Consider the following 23241-nt stretch of genomic DNA (forward strand, 5'->3'; position numbering starts at 1 on the left):
GCCAGAGGGATAGCCACACTTGTGATTCTGGGGAGAGAAGAGATGGTTTAAATTATTTTTCTTCCCCACAATCCAAGGCAGCTGTGACTTGAACTGATGCATGGGGGTTCCCATGGAGTCAAATTGTTGGCCATGATTTTGGCAACCTATTGTGACCCTAACATGCCCTATCAGTTGATTGAGGAAAAGGTAGTGGCACAAGGCTGTCTATGGCATCCTTTGCTTTTCTGCCTTAAAGCAGCCAAATCCCCTTTGTAACATGGGACTAAGTATCTGAGCCTAACACTATTGTACAGGTTTAAAAAAAATGCAGAACAGAACTGTAAAATTGTCCATATCATCCCTACATATAATCAGCTGGAATTTTAAATATTTACATATCACCCTCCATGTCAGGATTGCAACTGGCCACACCTCAACTGGGCTTTCAGTGTTGGGATGGCATCGTGGACTTAGCCCCCAATTCTTCTGTAGAGATTTTGGTTATAGCTAGCCTTCAGTGGGGAAGTCTCCATTGAATTAAATGGCTCCATCTTCCTAAACCAAGAGCAAGAACCCTATTCCCTGGCACAAAAAGCATATGGGGGGATGGGGAGTACATGGTTCCTCTGATCCTCCAATGGCAAGCAGAAACTCATATCAGGCAGCTGTAACTAGCATTTTGACAAACCAACCATCACTACAATCCAGCAATCCAGTACAACGAGCAAAGAACGGATGCAGTGGGGAAGCCGCCCCCTCCAATTCATGCTACTTTGTATGTCTATGACATTACAACCACTGCTTTAGAAGACAATTGCATAATCTGATGGCTCTCTCTAATGTACATGCATTTTTTAAATGTACTTTTCCTCCAGTTACGTGACCCTGCACATATATGTTCAGGCACAAGACAGAGAATTATTTAAAGGTTTGATTGTGTCTGAGAGATGCAGCATAGGACTGCACCTTTCTAAGGGAAGCACAGGGAGGTATGCTGCTCCAGAAAGGCAAAGTACCTCTGAACGTGCCAGATATGCAGAGGCTGTGCACCTACCGCTATTCCCTTTTTACAGGGTATAGCTGTGTGGGCCAGGGAGCACTGCCTGGACACTGTTCATCCAAAGTAACATATGGGAAGAACAGGACCAAAAGTTCTATTCAGCATGTGCCAAGAAGAGAAAGGTGGTTCTTGATGTGCATCCACTAGGGATGTTAAAAAGCGGGTAATAGGGTAACCATGTAATCCTAAAAATTTCAGTAGTTATATGGTTACACACACACCCAGCTAGCTCCCAAGAAGCTGGTGCACACCCGGAGCCAGATTTTAAGCTGGTTGCTGTCCTGTGCTGCTGTCTTGGATTCAGGAGAGCCAAAGCACATCAGGAGCCAGGCTTATTGGTTAACTGCGTAAACAGTTATCTTATTATACCCCTAGCTTCCACCAACTCCACAGTACATGCCTATGCTAAATTTAGTCCTAATTTGAAACAAACAGCTCAATAATAGCAATTCATTAATAAGGAATAAAAATGTTAAAGATCCTCATCAGTCCCTGATTTCTTCTCTTCCTGATTTGTAATTCTATTCCTTTCTCTTTTGCTCTCTCTCTCTGATTTCTTACTTATATTTGTATTGTACCTCGCTTATGCATAGATTTCTTATCTTCCTGGAAAACACCATGAATCTCAATCATATCCAATTAATAATAAAAATAGTCTTATAGCTGCATGACCATTTGCAGATTTGAATACAAATAAGAAAATACTTTGCCTGCCTCTTTGAAAATCTGGTGTTGCAGGTTCACAACTTTACACACACAAATCACTTGTATGGCACAGTGTTGGTGCCTATTTACACCCGAAAACAAATGGGACCTTTGATGTACAGAAAACCAACTGCTGTATGCTTTATGTACATTTCACTGTATGTACATAAAAGTAAAAGTATTTGAAAATTATGCTAAACTATATTATACACTAAACTAGAAGTTATGTTTTTAAAAGTCGGTTTTTGAAGTGTTAGCCTGTGATGGAACAAAATTATCAGTGAAATAACTGAAAAAAGATCAGCTTTATTATCAAACATAGTTCACAGAGCTGGAAGAAAACAAAATACAGTTACAGAATTAATATATATGTGTATTTGTAAAATCATTTATGGATAGAAAAAATAATTTAATTTTCTGACAAATATTTCAAGAACTTGTCATCACTTTACAGTACAATGAAAGGAAATACCAAAGCATCCAGACCCATCTTGATCTTCTAGGGTTCATCCTCTAACCCATAACAAAAAGACAAGGTTATAATTAGCACAGTATTTGCCAGTTAGAGCACATTAATTCACAAGATATTAGATGCACCTGTACACATGACTATAGAAATAAAAAATGTGCCTTAGTATAGTGTTTCTCAACCAGTGGTACGAGTACCCTTAGGGGTACTCAAGAGAAATCTGGGAGGTACATCAACACAACTGAAATTTGGAGAAAATTGAATTTTTGTTTTAAGTTTTAAAGCGTTATATTATTTTTGTACTTTTTACACCCAAAAATGTCATTGCCTGCCCGGCTACAAGTAAGTTGTTTAAACAAACGTGTTGAAATGGTAGAAAAAAATGTTTTGTGTCTGAAAACTGTGGATACTGGGGGTACTTGTAATTTTTTTAAAGGGATACTTTATTAAAAAAGGTTGAGAACACTGCCTTAGTATATACCACTCTTCTATCCAGAATTGCTATTAATTTTTTATGTGCATAGTTGCTGTGCAGCCCAGAAATGGCTGCATTATAGTGATAAATGAATTCTTAGGTTATCTACTTTATATCGAGATTATGAATTTATTGAGTGTACTGGAATCTTTGAAAGAGAATATTATTATTTATTATTATTATTATTTATTGTATCCCCCAGAACAGGCTAAAACAGAAGTACACTGTATTTGAAACATTTTTGCCAACAGAAACTTGGTTTACACAAATGAAAGAGAGGGTTTGACTTGCTGCAAAATAATTGAATATACAACATAGATTTCTTGAATCTCATGCTCCCAAAGCTCCTCAGCCTCAATCCAGACACGTGACTATTTAATCCAGCAGCTATACATTTATGTGCTGCTAGTTGTGACACTGGCAGACCATTTGTGTATTTCTGGTGCAAAGCATAAAGTTTGTGTTGTTGAACATACTGAATCCATTTTGTTTGGCAAACCATTTCTAACACAGCAGAGGTTATAGCAAAGTAAAGTTGCTATATTATTCATGCACTATAGTGAGACAACATGGCGGAGGAGAGAGACTGCCTCACCTAACGTTAGCCTCCATGATCCCACCATGAATTAATGCTGTTAAAGGAAGATGACACAGTTGACTGATAAGTTACAAAGAGATAGCGGGACCAAATAAAGCAACCTACTACTCCATACTAATTTTATCTCCAATAAGCTAGAACATGGAGCATTGTAACTGTATCATCTCTGTTCATGGCTCTGTATGAGTCCCAAATGAACAGGAGAGACCCAAGGACTGAGCCTTACTACATGCTACATTTTTAAATCATAATTTCATTAAGAAGGAGTTGTTTGGATTTGCATATGTGTTAGCAGAATATTTTAGTAGCAAATACACCCAATATTTGAGCAACATTCACTTACCTCCATAACTCATGTGGCCTTTTTCAGGCAGAGTCCTCATTGGTCAATCCAAAGCTGGCCTGGAAGCATCAAGAGCTTCCTCTCAGATCTCAAGAATGCTGCTGCTTCATTGCTTTCTGACACGTTATGAATTTAAGTTGAAATAAGGTACATTATGAGGCCAAAACTTTCTGATGGTATTGCCATGTGACTAGGCTTATGGAATGCTTTGGTGGCCAGAAGTTTTGGTCAAATCCCCAGATAGTTCATGCTGACAGCTATACGCTGATGTGCTACTACTTGTGACACTGGTAGACAGTTTTTGCTTTTCTGGTATAGGCATAATATTTGTGTTGAGGAATATATGGAATCCATTTTGTTTAGCAAACCATTTCTAACTCAGGAGTTGTTTTTAACTGATGGACCAGTTCCCTTCAGACAGGCGAGGGGCGGGGGTGGGGGGACATACAGTATGTCTATGGTGTACAGGAAAGGCTGCCATTACCATAAAACAAAATTTTGTAACAATGTCTGCGGACTCCTGAAGGTTTTCAGATTATATGTAAGGTTTCAGAAAAAGGAATTCAAACAATTTTAATGATCCTCAAATTTAAAAAAAGGTTGAAAAACCACATAAGCCACCACATCAGAGGCTCATACAACTGCACATCCACCAATGTGATCTATGCCATCAAGTACCAGCAGTGCCCCTCTGCCTTGTATACTGGCCAAACTGGGCAGTCTTTATGACCAAGGATTAATGAATAAAAATGAGATATTCAAAATGGTAACACATAGAAGAAACCTGTTGGGGAACATTCTAACTTGCCTGGACACTCACTAATGAATCTAAAAGTGATTATATTATAAAGCAATTTAAAAAACCAGCTGAAGAGAGAATCTGAAGAACTTTTTTTCATTTACTAGTATGGTACCTGTAATCAAGGTTTAAACAAAAACCTGACCTAGATGAGCCACTACATTACATACCCTAATGACATATAAAAGCTAAGTACCAGGTACTCAAAGATCACTATATTAGCCTAATTTAGCATGGACACTCTAATTGACAATATTTTTTTCCTATTTTTTCCTTCCCTTTCCCTCCCCATCCCATCTCTTCCTCTGCTATTTATTTGTACCCTGAACAATTACTCCATTCACCTGAAGAAGTGGGTTGTGCCCATGAAAGCTCATGATACTGCCTACATTTTTTGTTAGTCTCTGAGGTGCTGGAGGACTATTTGTAGTTTTTTACGCCATGTTAGTTACAAACTAACATGGCTACCCCTCTGCTACTGTAACATAGATTTAAACATTTCTGGCAGATTGGCAAACTGAGATTATTAATGAATAAATTGCAATGTATGAATAATAGCTGTTTCTACACAATTAGTTTAATTGGCAGATGTCAAACTTTGTTTATTCAAAATATGAACATTGATTTTCCTGGCACAAAAATGGTGGATCTCAGCACAGTACAACACAAGATGAATAGCAGTGTAAGTGCATTCAAGTGTGTCCAACCATAGGAACAGTTTGGACTTCTTGGTTGGGATTTTCTAAACGGCTCAATATTGATCTAATTTTGTTCCTACTGAAATTAATTAGAGCAAATTTAGTCCAAGCCTGAGCATTTTCACAAGTCAAATACCACAGATAGAACATTACTCTGTGGATTTTATTCTTCTCATTTACAGTACGCTGATTTTGTACCAGTGTAACTATATAACTTGATTTAGTGTTGCAAAGGGGAAAATAAAGAATGTTTAAATACACCTTGATCCAGTGGAGGGCAATAATTTTTGAGGGGAGGAGGGCACTTCAAGCATTTGGAAAGTGGTAAAGGGCCACAGCTTTCTATGGAGGAAATGCAGGGTCTGGGAGTGACAACAGACTTCATCACTTTCTACATTCACACCTTTTATATTCTCAATTCGCTGCCTTTATAATCACTACCAAGATCCTCTCACATCTGGGCTTCATCTCTAAGTCTTTCCCACCCTCCATATAACATAATTTGCCTCTCAGGCCCTCATTAACTTTGCAGAGTCATGCTGGGGTGGGTTCAAAGTCTGTATCAGAGCAGTGACTAGAATTTATGAATTTTTTGCATCCCCTCCTACATTCTGATTAGTAGTCTTTTTCTAAGACTGTTTGTAAGTCAGCTTAATATTTACAACACATAAAAAAGCCTCAAATTAGCATATTCATCCTTACAACATAATCTGAATTTGTTCGAACAAATTTACAGTTAATAAGAGATACATTTCAGTTAAATTCTTACAGAAAAAATTGCAGAAAGAGACATAGATATAGATATAGATATAGATATAGATATAGATATAGATATAGATATAGATATAGATACACACACACAGAAAGAGAGAGAGCTAGGTAGTGTTGTGGCTAAAATGCACTAGAAGAGTATCTCTCTGATCAAGAACTTGCCAGATGTTTTTCTTCTACCTCTACTTTAAAAAAATGCATCCCTATATATATCCTATATATATAAAAGCAGCCACATTAGAAAGTGGCCAGCTGTTTAAATTAGTCAATCAAAATATAATTTCGGATAAATGGGGTCTTGATCACCGCTGTGTTTTAGGCAATGATAACATCTTCACTGACTTCAGAGGAGCAGGATCATACCTTTACTTTTCACTCTGTTTAAATTCATGGATGCCAAGCCCAGAAGGGACCATTGTGATCTAGCTTTCTCTGTAACGAAGACCAGAGAACTTTCCCACAATTATTCTGAGAGCACAAAAAAAACAACACGTTAGAACTCTTAAGTAGATTATTCATGGATGATGCTGTCCGGATATTTTTAGCACTGCTTTGGGCCTGGCATATGTAGTGCTGCCTCTAGTATGATGCCTAAGTAGTGGCAGTATTTAGAATTCATCCTACAAGTCACGTATCTCTTTCATGCACAAACACAAACTCAGTTGAAAACATTCAATAACTGGTAGAGGGTGTGCTAATATTTGGGTCTCTATGCAGCATCTCGGATATGTTTTTTTCCCCTTTTATACTATGATAGCAATAACACAAAGAACTCAAATTCTAGTTAATCTGGCTGTTGAATCTGTTGTCTTGTTTTAGTGAATGACATCTGATAACTGTATTAGGTATGATAATTTTGTGACCATTTTCAATCATTCTGCAGAAGTATCCTACAAGAATCCTACTAAGTTAAGCAGCACTATTTTTGCTTGAAAAGTCTCTCTCTATATATATGGAATTCTGTGTACCACAGGAAGTAATATCTTAATCAGAAAGTAGAAGTCAAATTTCTAGGAACTAACAAATAGATCATTCAAGAAGGAAACTCCACTTTCATATCTTGAAATTGATATGCTAATCAACTTCACAGAGAAAAATCAGGCAAAAAGTAGAAAAACTCTGACCTCAGGCAGGGTAATTACATGATGGAGCTTTATACAGTGAATACTTTGGTGTTTCTACCTCCTCACCACCTTCCAAACAAAACAGTTTCCCCTTATCATGTTCCCACATTCAGATATCACTGTCTTTTCCATGCCTCTCAAGTTCCCTTACTATATCGGGATTCTTCTCTGTAGGGAACTTGTGTTTTGGCCATCAAGGCATCTTCCATAGACTGCATTGGAAGGCATGGAGTCTCAGAGCATGGAGCCTTTTTTTCCTACGGTGTAACACCTTCCCCACCCACGCTACCACCTTGAAATATAGTTCTATAATCAGCCTCAGAGCTTGCTTATGTCTAATTTGCCCCAAAGATATTTGCTTTTGAAGGCAGAGCTTAAGTAAAATCTGCTTCCTTTATATGCCCATTAAAGAAAAAGCATTAGCAGTTCACATCATAGGTATACTGTGGCCATTACAAAATTCCTTTCTCTCAGGTCATTTGTGACAGGGAACACTAAACAAAAAAAGAAAGTTTACAATTTTGAACTGTAGAAAATAAAGACTGATATTTTCAGAAGTCGTGTTATTATATGTCACTTCCAGTTCTGGCCAACACACATATCAGCAGACATTTTAAACAAATCTGAGCACATATTCAAAATGAGAATAAATTCTGCAGATATTAGTTCATAGTTATACAAATTACTTAGACTTCAGTTGCAACCCCTTTGTGCTTAATTTATGTTAACCAATTTGCTAATAGAAATTCTTGATGAATGTTCAGAGACTACTGAAGAAGCAAATTTGAAAATTCATAAGATTTTTTTTTCAGTAGGTACCTGATTCTAACAGCTACATGTGTCTATTCTGGAAAACCAAAACAGCTCAAATGTTGCATATTGAATAGTAATTGTTCAACAAAATTATGTGGTGAATAACTTCTAATACTAAATAATCTTGAGAAAGTTGCATACCACTTTTGGATAATTCACAATCAGAAAAAAAATTAAATTTACTGAATATATAAATTGTTACAAATTTATATAATTTATATAATGCTCTAAAGCTGAATGTAACTTGTGGATAAAGGAGTCAGATTGTGGAAACAAACTTTCAAGTGCACATAGTTATGGTGATAGTTTCTCTTAGATAAAACAACACTAGCATAAAAAGGATCTTTTACAGTTCTGATATAATTTCATTGGAAAGCATTTGTCCAACAACACTCTGCTTCTATCTGGTATAGTAATTAGTTACTCAGAAGAGACAGTGACAATGCAATTAGAAGAAAATCTGACAAAGCTAAAGAAGCAAATCTATACAGTGCTCTTTCCGACAAAGACCTTATCTAAATAATACATGTTCTGGGTTATTCTGCTAAACTGGAGGAAGTGTTATTGAGTTATAACATCAATTTTATTCTGATTATGGTGAATGTGGAGTAGAAAGGGATAATTTGACATTGTGGGACACCAAATTATTGTATTTTTAAATTATTTAAAATATTTAGCTTAGAATGACTGCACAAGGGTCAGTTATAACCACAGCTGGCTGGAATCAATGGGTGCAGAATGAGCAGAATAGCAGATGGAACCATTACTTTGGCTTTCTGACCTGAAGAGCCCAGGAGGCATTGTGCCTCTCTGAGGCACCCATTTCTGCAGGCTGCATGCACAATGCTTGATTGTCCCCAAGACATCATTACAAAACATGACAAACCACTGTTACAGCTTGAACCTCCTTAAACTGGGACTCTCTGGACTGGCAACTGTTCCAGGACCAGAGAGTCTCAGTGGAGAGCTGGAAGCAGGGCTGCATGTTAGGGCCAGGAAGTCTGACACATGGCAGCAGGGCTGCCTAGTGAGGCCGGGAAGCCCTATGTACAGTAGCGGCACAACCCAGATGGGCTGCCAAGCAAGACCGGGAAACCTGGTGTGGCTGACAGCGTGTGGGCGCTGGCGGCAGTGGGGGGAGCTGGTCAGGAGGCTGGCAGCTGGGCCAGGGCTGGAGAGGGGAGCTGGCTGCAAGGGGGCCAGAAATGACTTCCCCTGGTCTGGCAAAATCCCTCATCTAGGACTGGTCAGGTTCCGAAGATGTCAGACCGGGAAGGTCCATCCTGTATCAGTACTGAAGTGTCAATAACCTGAACTTCTGGGGACATGCTCTCTCATTCCCATCTCTCCTATTTCCCTGGGCATTCCCTAGCTGCTGGTGGCTGGTAGCACAAAGTCCCTGGGGGGGGGGTTTCTATTTTTTCTCCTTTGCTTTCCATAGCAACAGCCCAAAGAGACAGCTAATCTGGCTCCTCTTTATTTCCAGCTTTTTTCGACCACCAGGCCGTGTTTTGCAATGATGAGACAAGATATCTGTAGAGGAAGCTGAAAGCATGGTAAACAGGAAGTGCCAGCTAGCTGCAAACTACCATTAAGTGATCTGCAGATTATTAGTAGTACGTAGACAATGTTTGAGAACCACTGCTGTACACAGTCAGATTGTATTCTACAAAAAAAAAATTGTTAAAAAACCTACAACTTTAGAAACGTATGTAGTTCTACTTTTAATATCCTGAGAGGTGACTTATATTATATGGTATTGTAAACTGGAAGAAAATTTCACCAGCCAGGGAATGGAAATAAAGCTTCCAACCTCTGTCCTTTTAAGGTCCTTTCATTGGACTTACTTATTTTCCACTAAACAATATAAAGTCATAGTAAGTCAACTAAAAAAAAAAATCTCAACACCACTGTACAGTTATTCCCCGAGGCTTTCTCAAGAGAAGGAAAACATCCTTCCTCATTTGTCCCATTTTTCCTTTCCTTCTATGCTACGCTGAGCAGCCTGTGATCAGATGGGACCAGTTCACAAGCTGCAGCAACTTTACCTCATCAGAGGTTCTGATTATAAGCAACCCATAGTCAGTGTTAGCTACAAATTATGATTTCCTGTGATTATAATAGCATTAATTGACAGTAAAAAGGCTTGTTATACTTGTTATATTATTTATTTGTTTAATAAATGTTGAGGAAAGTATTTTTGAGATAGGACTCACTAGAAATTTAAGATTTTAACTGTTTTATTTCCAAACATGTCTAATGTTTATTTGGAACTACCATATATATTTAATCATAAACCTAATTTTTTTGGTAAAAAATGACGCAGTAAGAGCGGGAGTCAGCTTATGAACGGATCATTGCGTTTTACCAATTTTTTTTAACTTGTGGGCATCAGCAAACTTCAGTTCTCATCCCAACAGGGCAAACAGCTGGCAGGCTTGGACTTTTTATGTATCTGGAGTGTTTGCAGTTATGGAGCCCCTCAGATCTCAGTGGCTGCTGTTCGCTGCTCCAGGTCAACCACAGTGGTAGAAAGTGGTAGCCAGCAAGACTCTTGGCCTGCATTACTTCCCGCAGCCACCATTGGCTGGGAATGGTGAACAACAGCCAATGGGAGCTAAGAGGCTCCATGACTGCAGATGCTCCAGGTAAACAAAACATCCCGACATGCCAGCAGTTTATGATGACTAGCTGGGACCAGAAGTTTGCAAACCACCAATACAGACTTGGCTTGAATCGGTCATTGTGATTTTTACAATTGTTTTTAACTAGGGGGGGCCTGGATTATGAACAAATGGGTTTATGATTGAGTATATATGGTCATTCAAAAACAGCTAGGCTTATCTCTACAACATGAATGTACTTTTATTTTAAAGTAATATATGCAATTATACCCATTTAAACAAAATGTTACCTAGAACATCAATTATGGCTCATTAGGCCTTTGTTCTGATTGTAACAGGAGTGTTGGCTTTGTGTGCAAAATTATTACAGTCTTCTCAATTATATCTACGTATACAGCAAGAGAGACTGCAGAGTCTTCAAATCAAATTTTATATGTATGAAGACTCTGCTGTCTATATAGTAAAGGTAAATCCTCCTACTCCTACTTCAGAACACATCAAACTATTCAACATAGGAATGGGTGACACATGCATTCACTAATAAAACATTCCCAGTATTTCAGCAGTGTAAACACTTACAGGGTCTCCCTGGCGTCCTTCTGGTCCTGTAACACCAAGCTTCCCAACTTCTCCCTTTAAAATGAAGAGATTGTTAAATAGGATACTCAGCCAAGACCAAACAAACAAAAAACACAACACAACATTCTATGCAAAAAGAATAGTGAATTCAAATGGTGACACATTTTCAGAGGTAAAATAATGAGACACCTAGCAAAGTTCTTTTAGCATGTTACTTTTAACATCATTTATACACAGTCTCATCAGCACAAAAGGAAACATTTCAGCAGGAACTCAGCTAGCTTGACTTCTAGGAAAGGCCTGTTCATCCACCTCATCGTTCTAGGATGTTCACCATTTCGAAAAACCTCTAACAAACAAATGACTTTTAAAAATAAACTGGAAAAAAGAATAAATATCAATTCAGAATTTTATTCTTTACTTCATAAAATTCATGTACTTTAATCAACATATTTACTCTTAAAATATACAATCTGTCATTCAAACATGTAAACACATTGCCTAATAACAACAGAATAATATATATGTAGTTGTGTAAAACTATCCCCAATAGAAATACAGTTAATTTTCTGTGGGAAAAACACAACTCTAAAAAAAATCCCTGTTGTATCACATAACATATAAACATATGAAACTTTGTTAAAAATACTATCCCATAATTAGTTATATGCACATAGATACCAGAGTTCAGTCTGAAATGCTGTTTTTTAAATCCCCAAAAACTATTAAAATGGAATTTCTTTAATTGGAGAGACTTGTTTAGCAAGTGTAATCGTTAGCTGCTTGTTATAACATTTAGTGTGATGGCTGTTGAAACTCACATGCTCTGTTAATAAGAATGAGCTCTAAGGTGTTTTTTCCTTCAGCTGAGAAAGTGATCTCTGTTTACACTTAACATTAAAAAGTTGAAAAAGTATTTAACTAATAACTGTTGTACCGAAATTATTTTAAAAAGCTAATTTAAAGACCACTTCCCACAGTCAAAGCATTGAAAGATAAAATAATCGAAGGTCCTGCATATGAAGAGGACTCCAAATGATAATCCATAGACCAGAGCACTAGTACGGTGTTCCACTAAATTTGGTAAGGTTCCACCTAAGAACTGGAACTCAGAAGTGAATGGTTAGAGAGTAAGATCCAAAGCCAATGAAAGTTGTAAATATCAGCTTCCAGATTTTCTAAAGTCTCAAAAGACAGATTTAACCAAGACCTAACCAAGAGCCACACAAATATAATAAAATTAAATTAAATTAAAATAAAAATCATGGAGAAATCAGGAAAGATCCAAGATCAGAAACTAAGGTAGATCCAGAAAAGTGGATTTTCATGACTTTGAAATAATTCATATAAAACAAAAAGCCCAAGAGTTCCATGAATTTGAAGGACACAGGATGATGATGACTGAGAAAATATGTGGCAGATGTGCAAGACAAACTGTAAGATGTTAAATAATATTGTTGCCCCTTGAGTTTAGGCATTTTGCTCAAATATGCATCTACAAGTAAAACGAAAGCATTAAAAACCTCAAATGTCAGACCTGGAGATTTGCTTTTCAGAAAAAGCAAGCTGCTGGCCTTGTCTTCTCTTAAACCAAAGACCTTGGTGCTTAAAAATGATTTAACAGGGCTTCAGCAAAGCCTATTTAAACTGCATGAAGCTCATCTTAAAAATCAAGGTCCAATGACAATTCCAGGAAACTCTTGAACACTTTTTTAAAAACGAATGTGTGGCCTATCCACATCAGCTAGCTGAATCACTTTGAGGAAGTGTCATGTGTTATTGTGCGGAATTGACAAGCCACACACATTACTTCACAGCAAATCTCACAAAGCCTCTGGAAACATTGTGATTTCCTCTGGAAGAACTGATCTATCTTCAGTTTTATACACAATTTCATGATGTTTGGTGCCTAATCTACAAAGTTATGAATCCTCATAGTTTACAAGGCAGAGGGCATGCAGTCTGTCTGTCTTTGAAGTAGGAACTGTCTTTGCTTCTGTGCTTTGAATTGTCTCACCATGTTAGAGTTAAAAAAAACCCTTATAATTGCACACGATTCATTGTTACTCTGAAAAATCACTTGAAGACACTTTGAAACTACAGCCCTACCAAACAATGACCAAATAATAATTTGAATCTTGGTTCTAATTCAAAACATGCATATTTTTCCTCTCTAAAAACTCAGCAATAGAAAAAAAAAACAATTCCAGAAATACAGGTACATGAATAAAACATTTATGCAAGTTAAGGTATATAATTGCTGTCAATTCAAATCACAAAACCTGGGTATGAAGCAACAATTTATTTCACATTGTTTCCCAGAACAAATATGTTTAAGAAATTTTGTGAGAGAACAGAAAAGCTCCAACAGACAGCCAATTTTTAAATCCTCTGATTTTGATTACAACAGACCCAAAATGAAATATGATTTTATAGCAAACAGATGGTAAATGCAAGCTGATAAAATGTTTGAATGAAACAGAAATAAAAGACTTCAGTTAACTATTATAATCTGAAGCAATTAAGGTGCAAACTCTCTCTCACACTCAATAATAAATTAAACTTTGTGAATTATGGGAGTAAAGGAGACTTCCCAAATATAACTATTTCAAGAATATTTTACAAAACAAAATGAAAAAAAATGGTGACGTGGGCTTGTCATACACTTATTTTAGAATAGTTAAAGGAGGAAAGATCATCAATAAAATCTATTACAGTTTGGTTATATACATCCACGGTATTTATTGAATTATACAGGGTACTGTAAGAGTGAAGGCAGATTACATACTCTGAAAATTCGTGTTTTTCAAAAACATACATTTCTTGAACAAGCCATAAGCACATCTAAATCTGTTAGAAATTTTGTGAAAAACTCTGCTTCAAACAAAGAGCTTAACTGGAACCAAACCCATCTTATCAAGGAATGAGAAAACCAGGAATGAGAAAAAAATTGAGACTGAGTTTTATTTGCTTCTGATAAAATAAGAGTTCTGGAACGCTGCATCGTTGATCTTTTTTCACTTAAGTAGTCCTAGAAGCAGGGCAACAGCTACTTTCCATATTGCAATATAGTATATAGACCACATTTTCAAATGGGGTTCCATAATCTGGTATGCATGCAGTTTGGCTATCAAATCACCTTCCCCTGATGCATTCATTCAAGTCAGAGTTCTGTCATTTCTCAGATATGGGTGAATAATCATGACTTTTATGCATCAAGGGATTTTCAGACCAAACTTGGGTGAATACAAAAATGCTAAAAACTAAACTGAATGGTAAATAAACACATTAAGTGCTTCAATACTCAAGAAATCCAAAATACTATCAGTTGCTGAAGCATGAAGTAATTTCTTAATAAACTATCAGCAGAACCTGTTCTAACTTCACCTACTTTGTTCTGCTAGTGTATTTCTGAAAGACAAATCAGAAAAAAGGACTAAACCAAATAAGGATATTAGAGTTATGGCCCTAAAACTTGACAATTTGACCTATGATTAGGTCATCTTGTAAGGTTATCTGAGTGTATTAATTATTCTCTTGTACTCCCTCCCTATAAAAGAAACACTTCAAACAGTGCAACTATTGAGGCTATCTAAATGAAAATATTTAATTATTAAAATGCAAGTTTCAAGTTTTCAAGGCCACCACTGTACATGTAATCTCCTTTCCAAATATGTTCTAAACACAGCCAGACCACCAATATTATTGTAGACGATCATTTAAATTCAATGAAATATTTATATTATATTATAAAACTAAAACTAAACTATTCACTGCCTGTAGTGTATGTGATACAAATGTCATTATTATATCAGAATAGTGATAGAAATGTAGCCGTGTTAGTCTGGGGTAGCTGAAGCAAAATGCACGACAATGTAGCACTTTAAAGACTAACAAGATGGTTTATTAGATGATGAGTTTTCGTGGGCCAGACCCACTTCCTCAGATCAAATAGTGGAAGAAAATAGTCACAACCATATATACCAAAGGATACAATTTAAAAAAATGAACACATATGAAAAGGACAAATCACATTTCAGAACAGGAGGGGGGAAAGGAAGGAAGGTAAGTGTCTGTGAATTGATGATATTAGAGGTGGGGAGAGTGGGACGTCTGTGAGCTAATGGTATTAGAGGTGATAATTGGGGAAGCTATCTTGGTAATGGGTAAGATAGTTTGCGTATTTGTTTATTCCTTCCCGGAGAGTGTCGAATTTTAACATGCACTACTGAATGATGGATTTCTTGGTGTTAAATTAATTAAACATGAGGCATATTGCAGGTTTAGGGCTAAATCCGCAATGTGGTAGGCCATTTCCCCCACCCCACCCCTTTCAATCATAAAAATCAGCTCCTTATCACTTACCTGTATAGAGGAAAAATCCCGTGAAGAATATAAATGTACAGTAGAGTCCCTATCAGCCGACCTAAACGGGACCGACAGGTGGTCGGATTACCAAAAATGTCAGATGATAGGGACTCTACTGTAGCCGGGGGCCGCTTTGTCCCCATCCCTGCCTGGCCCTGGCTCCTTCCCTCCCTGCAGCTCCCGGGAGCCCAGCCCCACTCTCTTCCCCGTCGCTTTCCTGGAGCCGCTTATGCCTGCAGCTCCCGGGGACGAAGCAGTGCCAGCAGGAGCAGCATCAGCGGCGCCAAGGCACAGGCCAGGAGAACGATCCCGCTCGCTGCCCTCTCACTCTCTTGGAGCCGCTGATGCCGCTCCTGCCGGCGCCGCTTTGTCCCCGGGAGCTGCAGGGTCGGATAAAGCGGAATGTCAGATTACCAAAGGTCGGATAATCCAGACTCTACTGTATATGCAATATTTTAAATTATTCTGAGTTAGAGGAACAAATATGGAACTGGGAAAAAATAAGATTAGTCATTAGCAGGCTTTGATAATGGCTAATAATGTACTCCCAAACTAGCTGTTTAGTAATCAGGCCATGATTCAAAGCCCACTGAAATCTCAATTGCTTTGGCTAACATCTTCCAGTAATATACAATTTTTATTTCACGGTATTGCCCCCAAAACATATGCTAGAAATAATTAGACCAATAGTAATGTTATTTAAGGCTTTGGCAAGTTACTGACAATTTGAAAATAAAGCACCTAAAAGCAATTTATAGAAAGAATATGTAAATACCTTGAAACCAGGACTTCCAGGTAATCCATCCTTCCCATCTCTCCCAGGTTCCCCCTGTGGTAAAAGATGAAAAGACACTATTAGTTGTATTAACAAAGTATATTTAAAGACCAAATTGTCCTTCTAGAACTTACAGATCGTCCTGGCAATCCTGGAAAACCTGGATCACCTTTTTCCCCTTTAGCTCCCTAGAAAAATATAAGAAACAGGAAAAAAATAAAGGAAAATGATGTTTAAATAGTATCCCCAAACTCAGTTAAACATTTTCAGCATGATTAATCCAGAACTCTCACACTGATTTTGCCATCACTGCTATGAAATTTTGGAGTGGAATTTCCGACATGTAAAAGACTACTGACCCTATGCTGTAGTTTTTAACTCAGGCAAAAGTCCATTCTTATTACTGGATTGTAAAATGGGAAACAGAAATCAAACAACAATCCTGCTTCAAGTGGCTGAGAATTTAGACAAAGATCTAAAAAAAATTAAGATTGTAATTTAGAATGCTTTTGCTTGGTTTGGGCACATGTGTATGTGTGCAGTGAATGCATTATATTGACGAACTAGAATTTGTTAGATGGAAAGAGTTTTCAGGAGATATCTGAATGAAGAGATCATACTGGGGCAGCGATATCATTCACAGCATTAGATATGAATGGAAGTTTGCCTGAAAAACAACTGTAAACACTATGTAAATAAAAGTTTTTTTAAATGCACAAATCATAAAAATGCTGGCACTTCCCTTTATAATATTTAATTCATACTTGCCTTTTTTCCATAAATTCCAGGTGGTCCTGCATCTCCCTTAGGACCCATTTCACCCTATAACAAAATAAACAGAGATTGTTTTTAAAATTTGATCTAATTATATACTGTTACAAATTATGATGTATTCCAAGTCACTGCTTGCTTAACAAATAGAGCTAGTCCAAAAGAGGGAATCCCCTTTCATTAATTTTGTTGGAATTTTTAAGGAAAAGCTCCTTCTCATAGTGGATCAAACACCAAAAAAAAACACCCCACATTTTCACAGAAAGGGGTTTTAAGAAAAATTCTATTTCAGAACTGAATCATAACTTTTTTTGGCTTCCCAGTTGCCCTCGGGAAAGCTCTTGTCAGTTCCACAGTTCCACTCTTCCTTTCTGCCAACCACAAGTTCTAGAAGTCACAGAGGTAATATGTATCTCAGTTCCTTATAGGTGGTGGGGGTAGCTTAGGAGGCAGAGTGCACCACGCTTTGCTGTGTTTTGGCAAAAGTATAGTAAAATCTGTACCAGATTCAGCAAAACATTCTGTTCTACCATAATGATATTATTTTCAGAACTAAGAAATACATAGCTCTGATATAAATTGGAATATGACTATCTGAACAACTGTCAGATAAAGAGTTCAGGATGATACTTAAGACCAAACTAAGTGTGACTTCAGAGTGGTAAACTCCTGCAAATAAAGAGCACAACTGTTGATGATGGTGAGCATTTTCTGATGGGTACTAATGGCCTATGAAGTATTATGTTCTAGTACCTCTATGGAGATGTTCAAAACCACCTAGGGTTTAATGCCTGTGTTTCCAATGAGAGCTGCAGGGCATGGGGCACTTTTGAAAATCTGGTTTATTGATATCTTAAAAATGGAAGTTGAAAATATTTAAACAGTTAAAAATGTTCAACAGTTGTGTGTGCTGCACTATTTTAAAATCTGGCTTGCAAAATTTAGAACAGACATTTGGAAGAGCTTTAAGGAGTAAGATCAATTGTATAGTTGAATACACTAGTAAGGGATGTGGTAGAGAGATCTTCATTGTAGAACATGTTAAATAAGATTTGCAAGGAAGTCTTTCAGAATACTGGGGGTAAAACTGAATGATTTGAGGATCTTAAGTATTGGCAGAAAAGAGGGTTCTAAATTTTACTAAAAATCAAAATTCAAAGCAATTCATATGCAACCTGATCCAATAGATCTATAGAAATTAAGTAACTAAAGTCACTTTTAAAAGCTCTGAAAAAGGTTACAGAATAATCCAAGTTGGATGGTTATATTACAAAATGCTTCTGATATCAACCTTTGATGCCGGCATCCCATGTAATCCCGGAAAACCAGGAAATCCACGCTCACCCTAAAACAAAAAATATATGAAAATATGTATATATAAAATTAAATGATATTTTTATAACCCAAGTTATAAACAAACCATGGAAAGACTTAAAATGAAACAGCCAGCTCCAAACCCACCTCAGTAAATGGAACAATTCCCACTGACTTTCCAAGGCTTTTCAGAAGACTCAATCTGAACAACATGACTGATGCTAATGTCAAGAGTAACAAGTAGCCCTGTGGCACCTTAAAAACTAACAAAAATATATAATATTATGAGCTTTTGTGGGCAAAACCCACTTATCTGATTAAGTGGGCTTTGCCCACGAAAGCTCATGATACTATATTTCTCTGTTAGTCGCTAAGGTGCCACAGGATTACTCGTTGTTTTTAAAGTTACAGACTAACACAGCTACCCTTCTGAGAATGTCAAGAGTATTTGAATAGTGATAGAAATGTAGCCGTGTTAGTCTGGTGCAGCTGAAACAGAATACAGGACTATGTAGCACTTTAAAGACTAACAAGATGGTTTATTAGATGATGAGCTTTCATGGGCCAGACCCACTTCCTCAGATCAAATAGTGGAAGAAAATAGTCACAACCATATATACCAAAGGATACAATTTAAAAAAATGAACACATATGAAAAGGACAAATCAAATTCCAGAACAGAAGGGGGATTCGGGGGGGGGGGGTAGGTAAATGTCTGTGAGCTAATGGTATTAGAGGTGATAATTGGGGAAGCTATCTTTGTAATGGGTAAGATAGCTAGAGTCTTTGTTGCGACCCCCACATAGAGTGTCGAATTTTAGCATGAATGACAGTTCAGAGGATTCCCTTTCAAGTGCAGATTTAAAAGGCTTCTGAAGCAGGATGCAGGTAATTAAGTCGTTAAGACAGTGTTCTTTCTGGTTGAAATGGCAAGAAACTGTTTTTTCTTTGTGATCCTGTCTGATATCTGTTTTGTGGGCATTGATCCTTTGGCGAAGTGTCTGAGACGTTTGTCCAATGTACAAAGCAGACGGACACTTTTGGCACATGATAGCATAAATTATATTTCTGGATGCGCAGGAATATGTGTTCTTGATCTTATAACTCACTTGGTTAGGTCCAATAATGGTATCAGCAGAGTGAATATGTGGACAAAGCTAGCAACGGGGTTTTTTGCAAGGGAAGGTACCAGGGTTGGTACAACCACAGGACATACCACACTAATACCAAACACTAAAACTGACTGTTTCCAAAATCACTGGGATCATGGTTTCCATTGGATTTATATTTTTGAGCTCGCCATACAGAAAACCTTTCCATTTTGCAGAGAAGGCCCTGCTACTGGAAGCTTTACTACACTGCAGAAGAATTTCTTGCACTTATTTTGATCATCTCTCTTTTAGTGATGCTCATCCAGGTAGCACCCAGGAGATCAGATCTAGCGATAAGGTGCAGAATTAATATCTGACCCTGATTCTGAGCCAGTACATATGATCAAAAAGAAAAACAATTGAGAGATTGACTGGACAACTGGAATCAGTCTGCTTACTAAAACTGTCTCTGTCAATATGGTGCTATTATGATAATAGTACCCTTTCCCCTGGGAATCAGAGGGATTAGTGGGAAGGTGAAGAAGAAACTCAAGCCCACCAGAGAAAAGAATATCCAGCCAAGATCCTAGACTCATGCTGCCCCTGGTGCAATTGGTTCTGAATTTGGCATTCTTAGCTATGATAAACAGCTCTAGTATATTAATTTAGCTGGAATGTATGGGCCAAAAGTATTAATGTAACCCAGTGACATTAAACGCTATTAAACAAGGTCCACAGTTTGTCTCATTTACCAGACTTATTGCTGATGACATCCAAACATATCCAGTGGAACAAGGCGAGGCAGCACTCAGTTGGCTGGTGTTTGGACAACTCTCATCTAAGCCATCAAATTAGCTTCTGTGTTGGCACAGTGAAGTACATTGTTGAAACTGAAGAACTTAATGTCTTCTTGGTCTCTTTTTAGACAGATAACCCAGCTGTCTATGATCTTCAGGCAGTACTGGTACCGCCCACGGAATATATGGAAGACAGGCTCCACTCAATGCTGGCAAGAACATATGCCTTGGTGATGGTGATGAATGAAATAGCTCCTCTATAAGTAATGCAAGGGTTCTAGTACTGATGGCATCTGCTACACAGCAGTCTGTTCCTTTTTTTGCTTTGCTTCAGTGACAGACAAGCTTTGGAGGATTTTTTTCTCTGCTGCCTCCCTGTTTCTACCCATGTGAAAAGACAGAGCTCTTCCCCAAGTTTTTACCCCAGTATTCTAGGCAGCTTCTTTCAGTGGCTTGTTTTCATATCTGTGATATTACCTTCAATATTAATGATTGGGATATCAAGGTTTGATGTCATGGCCAGTATCAGCTCCTTACTTAGATCTGACTTCTTCACTAAGTTATAGGAAATACCATGCCTGCTATATGAAACATTGAATGGTTTGATGAGTATGGGGCTTTTAGCCCAGATCTTCTGGATCCAATGCCACTCTCACGGATTGCTCTGAGAGTTGGAATTTGAGTCTGGCATGCTGTGACTCTCGGGTTTGAGTGGAGAACAAAAGGCCACCTGCTTGGGAAGTGAGATTTGCCCAGGTAACAGAAGCACTTGCTATGCTAGTCTTTAAGAAAAATTAGTCCACCACAGGACAAGCAACACTTGAGGTGCATAGGTTCTGAGTTCAGTATCTTAAAGTTATTATACGTGTACAGAAAGGTCTTCATAGCCAAGGAATAATACAAAAGTTCTATTCAAAATTATCATCCACAAGAGGATTATACAGTCCCAGAGATCGTTAGTGAAGTAGAGAAGGCTGTTTTGAAATGTTTCAGAAATTGCTCATGCTACAGTTTTCAGATAGAAACAACACCAGGTTCCAACTCACTGTCATGGATAGTAAGAGGGAACTGGGGAAGGATCATGGTCACCCCACCCTTTATGCTTTCATGGGGATGCACCAGATGGCTCAGGATGGGTACAGAGCCCTGGTGGACACTGCTAATGAAAAGAATTCAGTCTCATGTGCATGCGCAAATACAATGAGATTCACACTGCCACAATCAGAATGAATACATACTTCATAAAGATATTGACTTAAATGTCAATATCTCTGTCTTACCACCTGATTCAGACAAGTAGTAACTTAGGCCTACAAAGAGTGCAGTGGGTCTTTGGTGCATAGGTCCATCAACACATTCACAATGACAGGTTGTTGGTTGTAGTACTGTAATAATTTATATTATAATATTATCAGGCATGTCTTCCTACACATAATTAAATGTTTGAAATATGTGCAATTGTATATATGCAAGAGTAAAATATCTGCAGATCTCATAAAAACAATCTTCCATTGACCTTGATTAAAATTGAAAGCAGCCATAATTTATTATACGTTAATTATGGATTAACTAAAATAGCCAGGAACGGAAATGCCTAGTTTTAAATTAGCCAATGTGGAAAAGCATAGAAGTAATGGGATGATATTCAGAAATGAAAATATAGGCAGACTATTAGGAAAAAAATCCTAATGGTGAGAACGACTCTACAGTGGAAACATTTTCTAAGGAAAGTGGCGGAAACCCCATTTCTTGGCACATTTCAAGATAGGTTGGGCAAAGCATGAGAAAATATAAGACACAACCCTGCAGTAGCAGGGGAATAGACTAGAAGATGTAAGAAGTCTCATCTTTAATCTCTAACTCGCTGAAACAGGAAACAATGTCAGGAAGTGAAACAAAGGAAGGCAATCATTACTGAATATGGCCTTTTCCTGATTGAACAATGTTGTCTGAAGCAAAGCGCATAAGCACATATTTAGCTTGAAGCATATGCTTAAATGCTTTGCTTAACAGGGGTCTTAATAAAATTTAACAACCTGATTTCCTGAATTAGGGTCCTAACAAGAAGGAAATCCTGGGGGCTATTTTTTGGACTGAAGGGAAAAAAGAGATGGAGAAATTTCACTAATCATAAATAAACCTGTTATTCAGGCACATGTCAATATCACTTTCCTCTGCTACACTTGATGAAATTAGCAGTTACATTAATAATACTATCACTTAATACTTTTATATATACACAACAATGTAATAAATATTAATGGAAATAATATTTGACGAATAAAATTACAGTTCTGACTTTATTGTCTCAGTAGTAAACCACTTTTAAACTTGTTTCACGTGGAAATATGGAGGCTGTTACTTGTAAGCAAGGGCTGTAAATATTAAAGTAACTTTTTACCTTTGCACCATCTCTCCCAGCCTCTCCCTTGAACCCTGGTAAGCCACGAGGGCCCTAAGAGAGAAAAAAAATAAACACACTTTACGAAGTTTACTAATTTCTTTTACAGATAACTACCTGATTCTGAACTCTCCATTAAATAAATGAAAATAGTAAGAGTATTTACAGGATATGTCTTAGATTTCCATATTGTAGAAAAGATAAAAGGGGCTTACTTGAATCCCTGGGGACCCTGAAACACCTGGAGTTCCCGCTGCTCCTTGATATCCCTGAGAAAAGAAAAAAACAAGACATTATAGCTATCTATATGCAGAATTTGAAAATAATTATTTAAAATATCTTAGTTATAGCAATGAATCTTGTTACATGGGCTAAGTTTAAGGCTATAGAACTGCAACAGTTTCCATGAGAATCTCATGTTTGACACCCATACTTTAACTTCATGGAGCTTTCATTTTGAGGGCTGAAATTTGCCATTCCGTCTTCACTGTAGGTACATTATTCTCATGAGTTAGAAAAACCCCTTCAGTTGCTTTAGAATTCTTGACAAGCAAGAGAATGGGAGGGAATGTATCAAACATTTTTATTTTTCCCATTGTAGAAAGACAAAAAACTTCATACACGCGTTTTTTATATAAAAATTGGGTGAACTGTGAAACTCAAATTTGGTTAAAGAAAATAATC

General features: G+C 37.4%; 1 protein-coding gene across 1 annotated transcript in view; it reads right to left on the reverse strand.

Moving 5' to 3' along the window:
* The window catches only part of COL21A1 (collagen type XXI alpha 1 chain), a 184061-nt gene that overhangs the window by 56332 nt on the left and 104488 nt on the right, over positions 1–23241 (reverse strand). The window contains exons 11-17 of the mRNA XM_075923637.1: positions 22773–22826; positions 22558–22611; positions 18246–18299; positions 16952–17005; positions 16318–16371; positions 16184–16237; positions 11041–11094 (exon numbers count right to left, since the gene is read on the reverse strand). Of these exons, the coding sequence (XP_075779752.1) occupies positions 11041–11094; positions 16184–16237; positions 16318–16371; positions 16952–17005; positions 18246–18299; positions 22558–22611; positions 22773–22826 (378 nt within the window). The remainder of the gene's footprint in view (positions 1–11040; positions 11095–16183; positions 16238–16317; positions 16372–16951; positions 17006–18245; positions 18300–22557; positions 22612–22772; positions 22827–23241) is intronic.

This window comes from Pelodiscus sinensis, chromosome 3, assembly GCF_049634645.1.
Source record: "Pelodiscus sinensis isolate JC-2024 chromosome 3, ASM4963464v1, whole genome shotgun sequence".
Classification (NCBI taxonomy): domain Eukaryota; kingdom Metazoa; phylum Chordata; order Testudines; family Trionychidae; genus Pelodiscus; species Pelodiscus sinensis.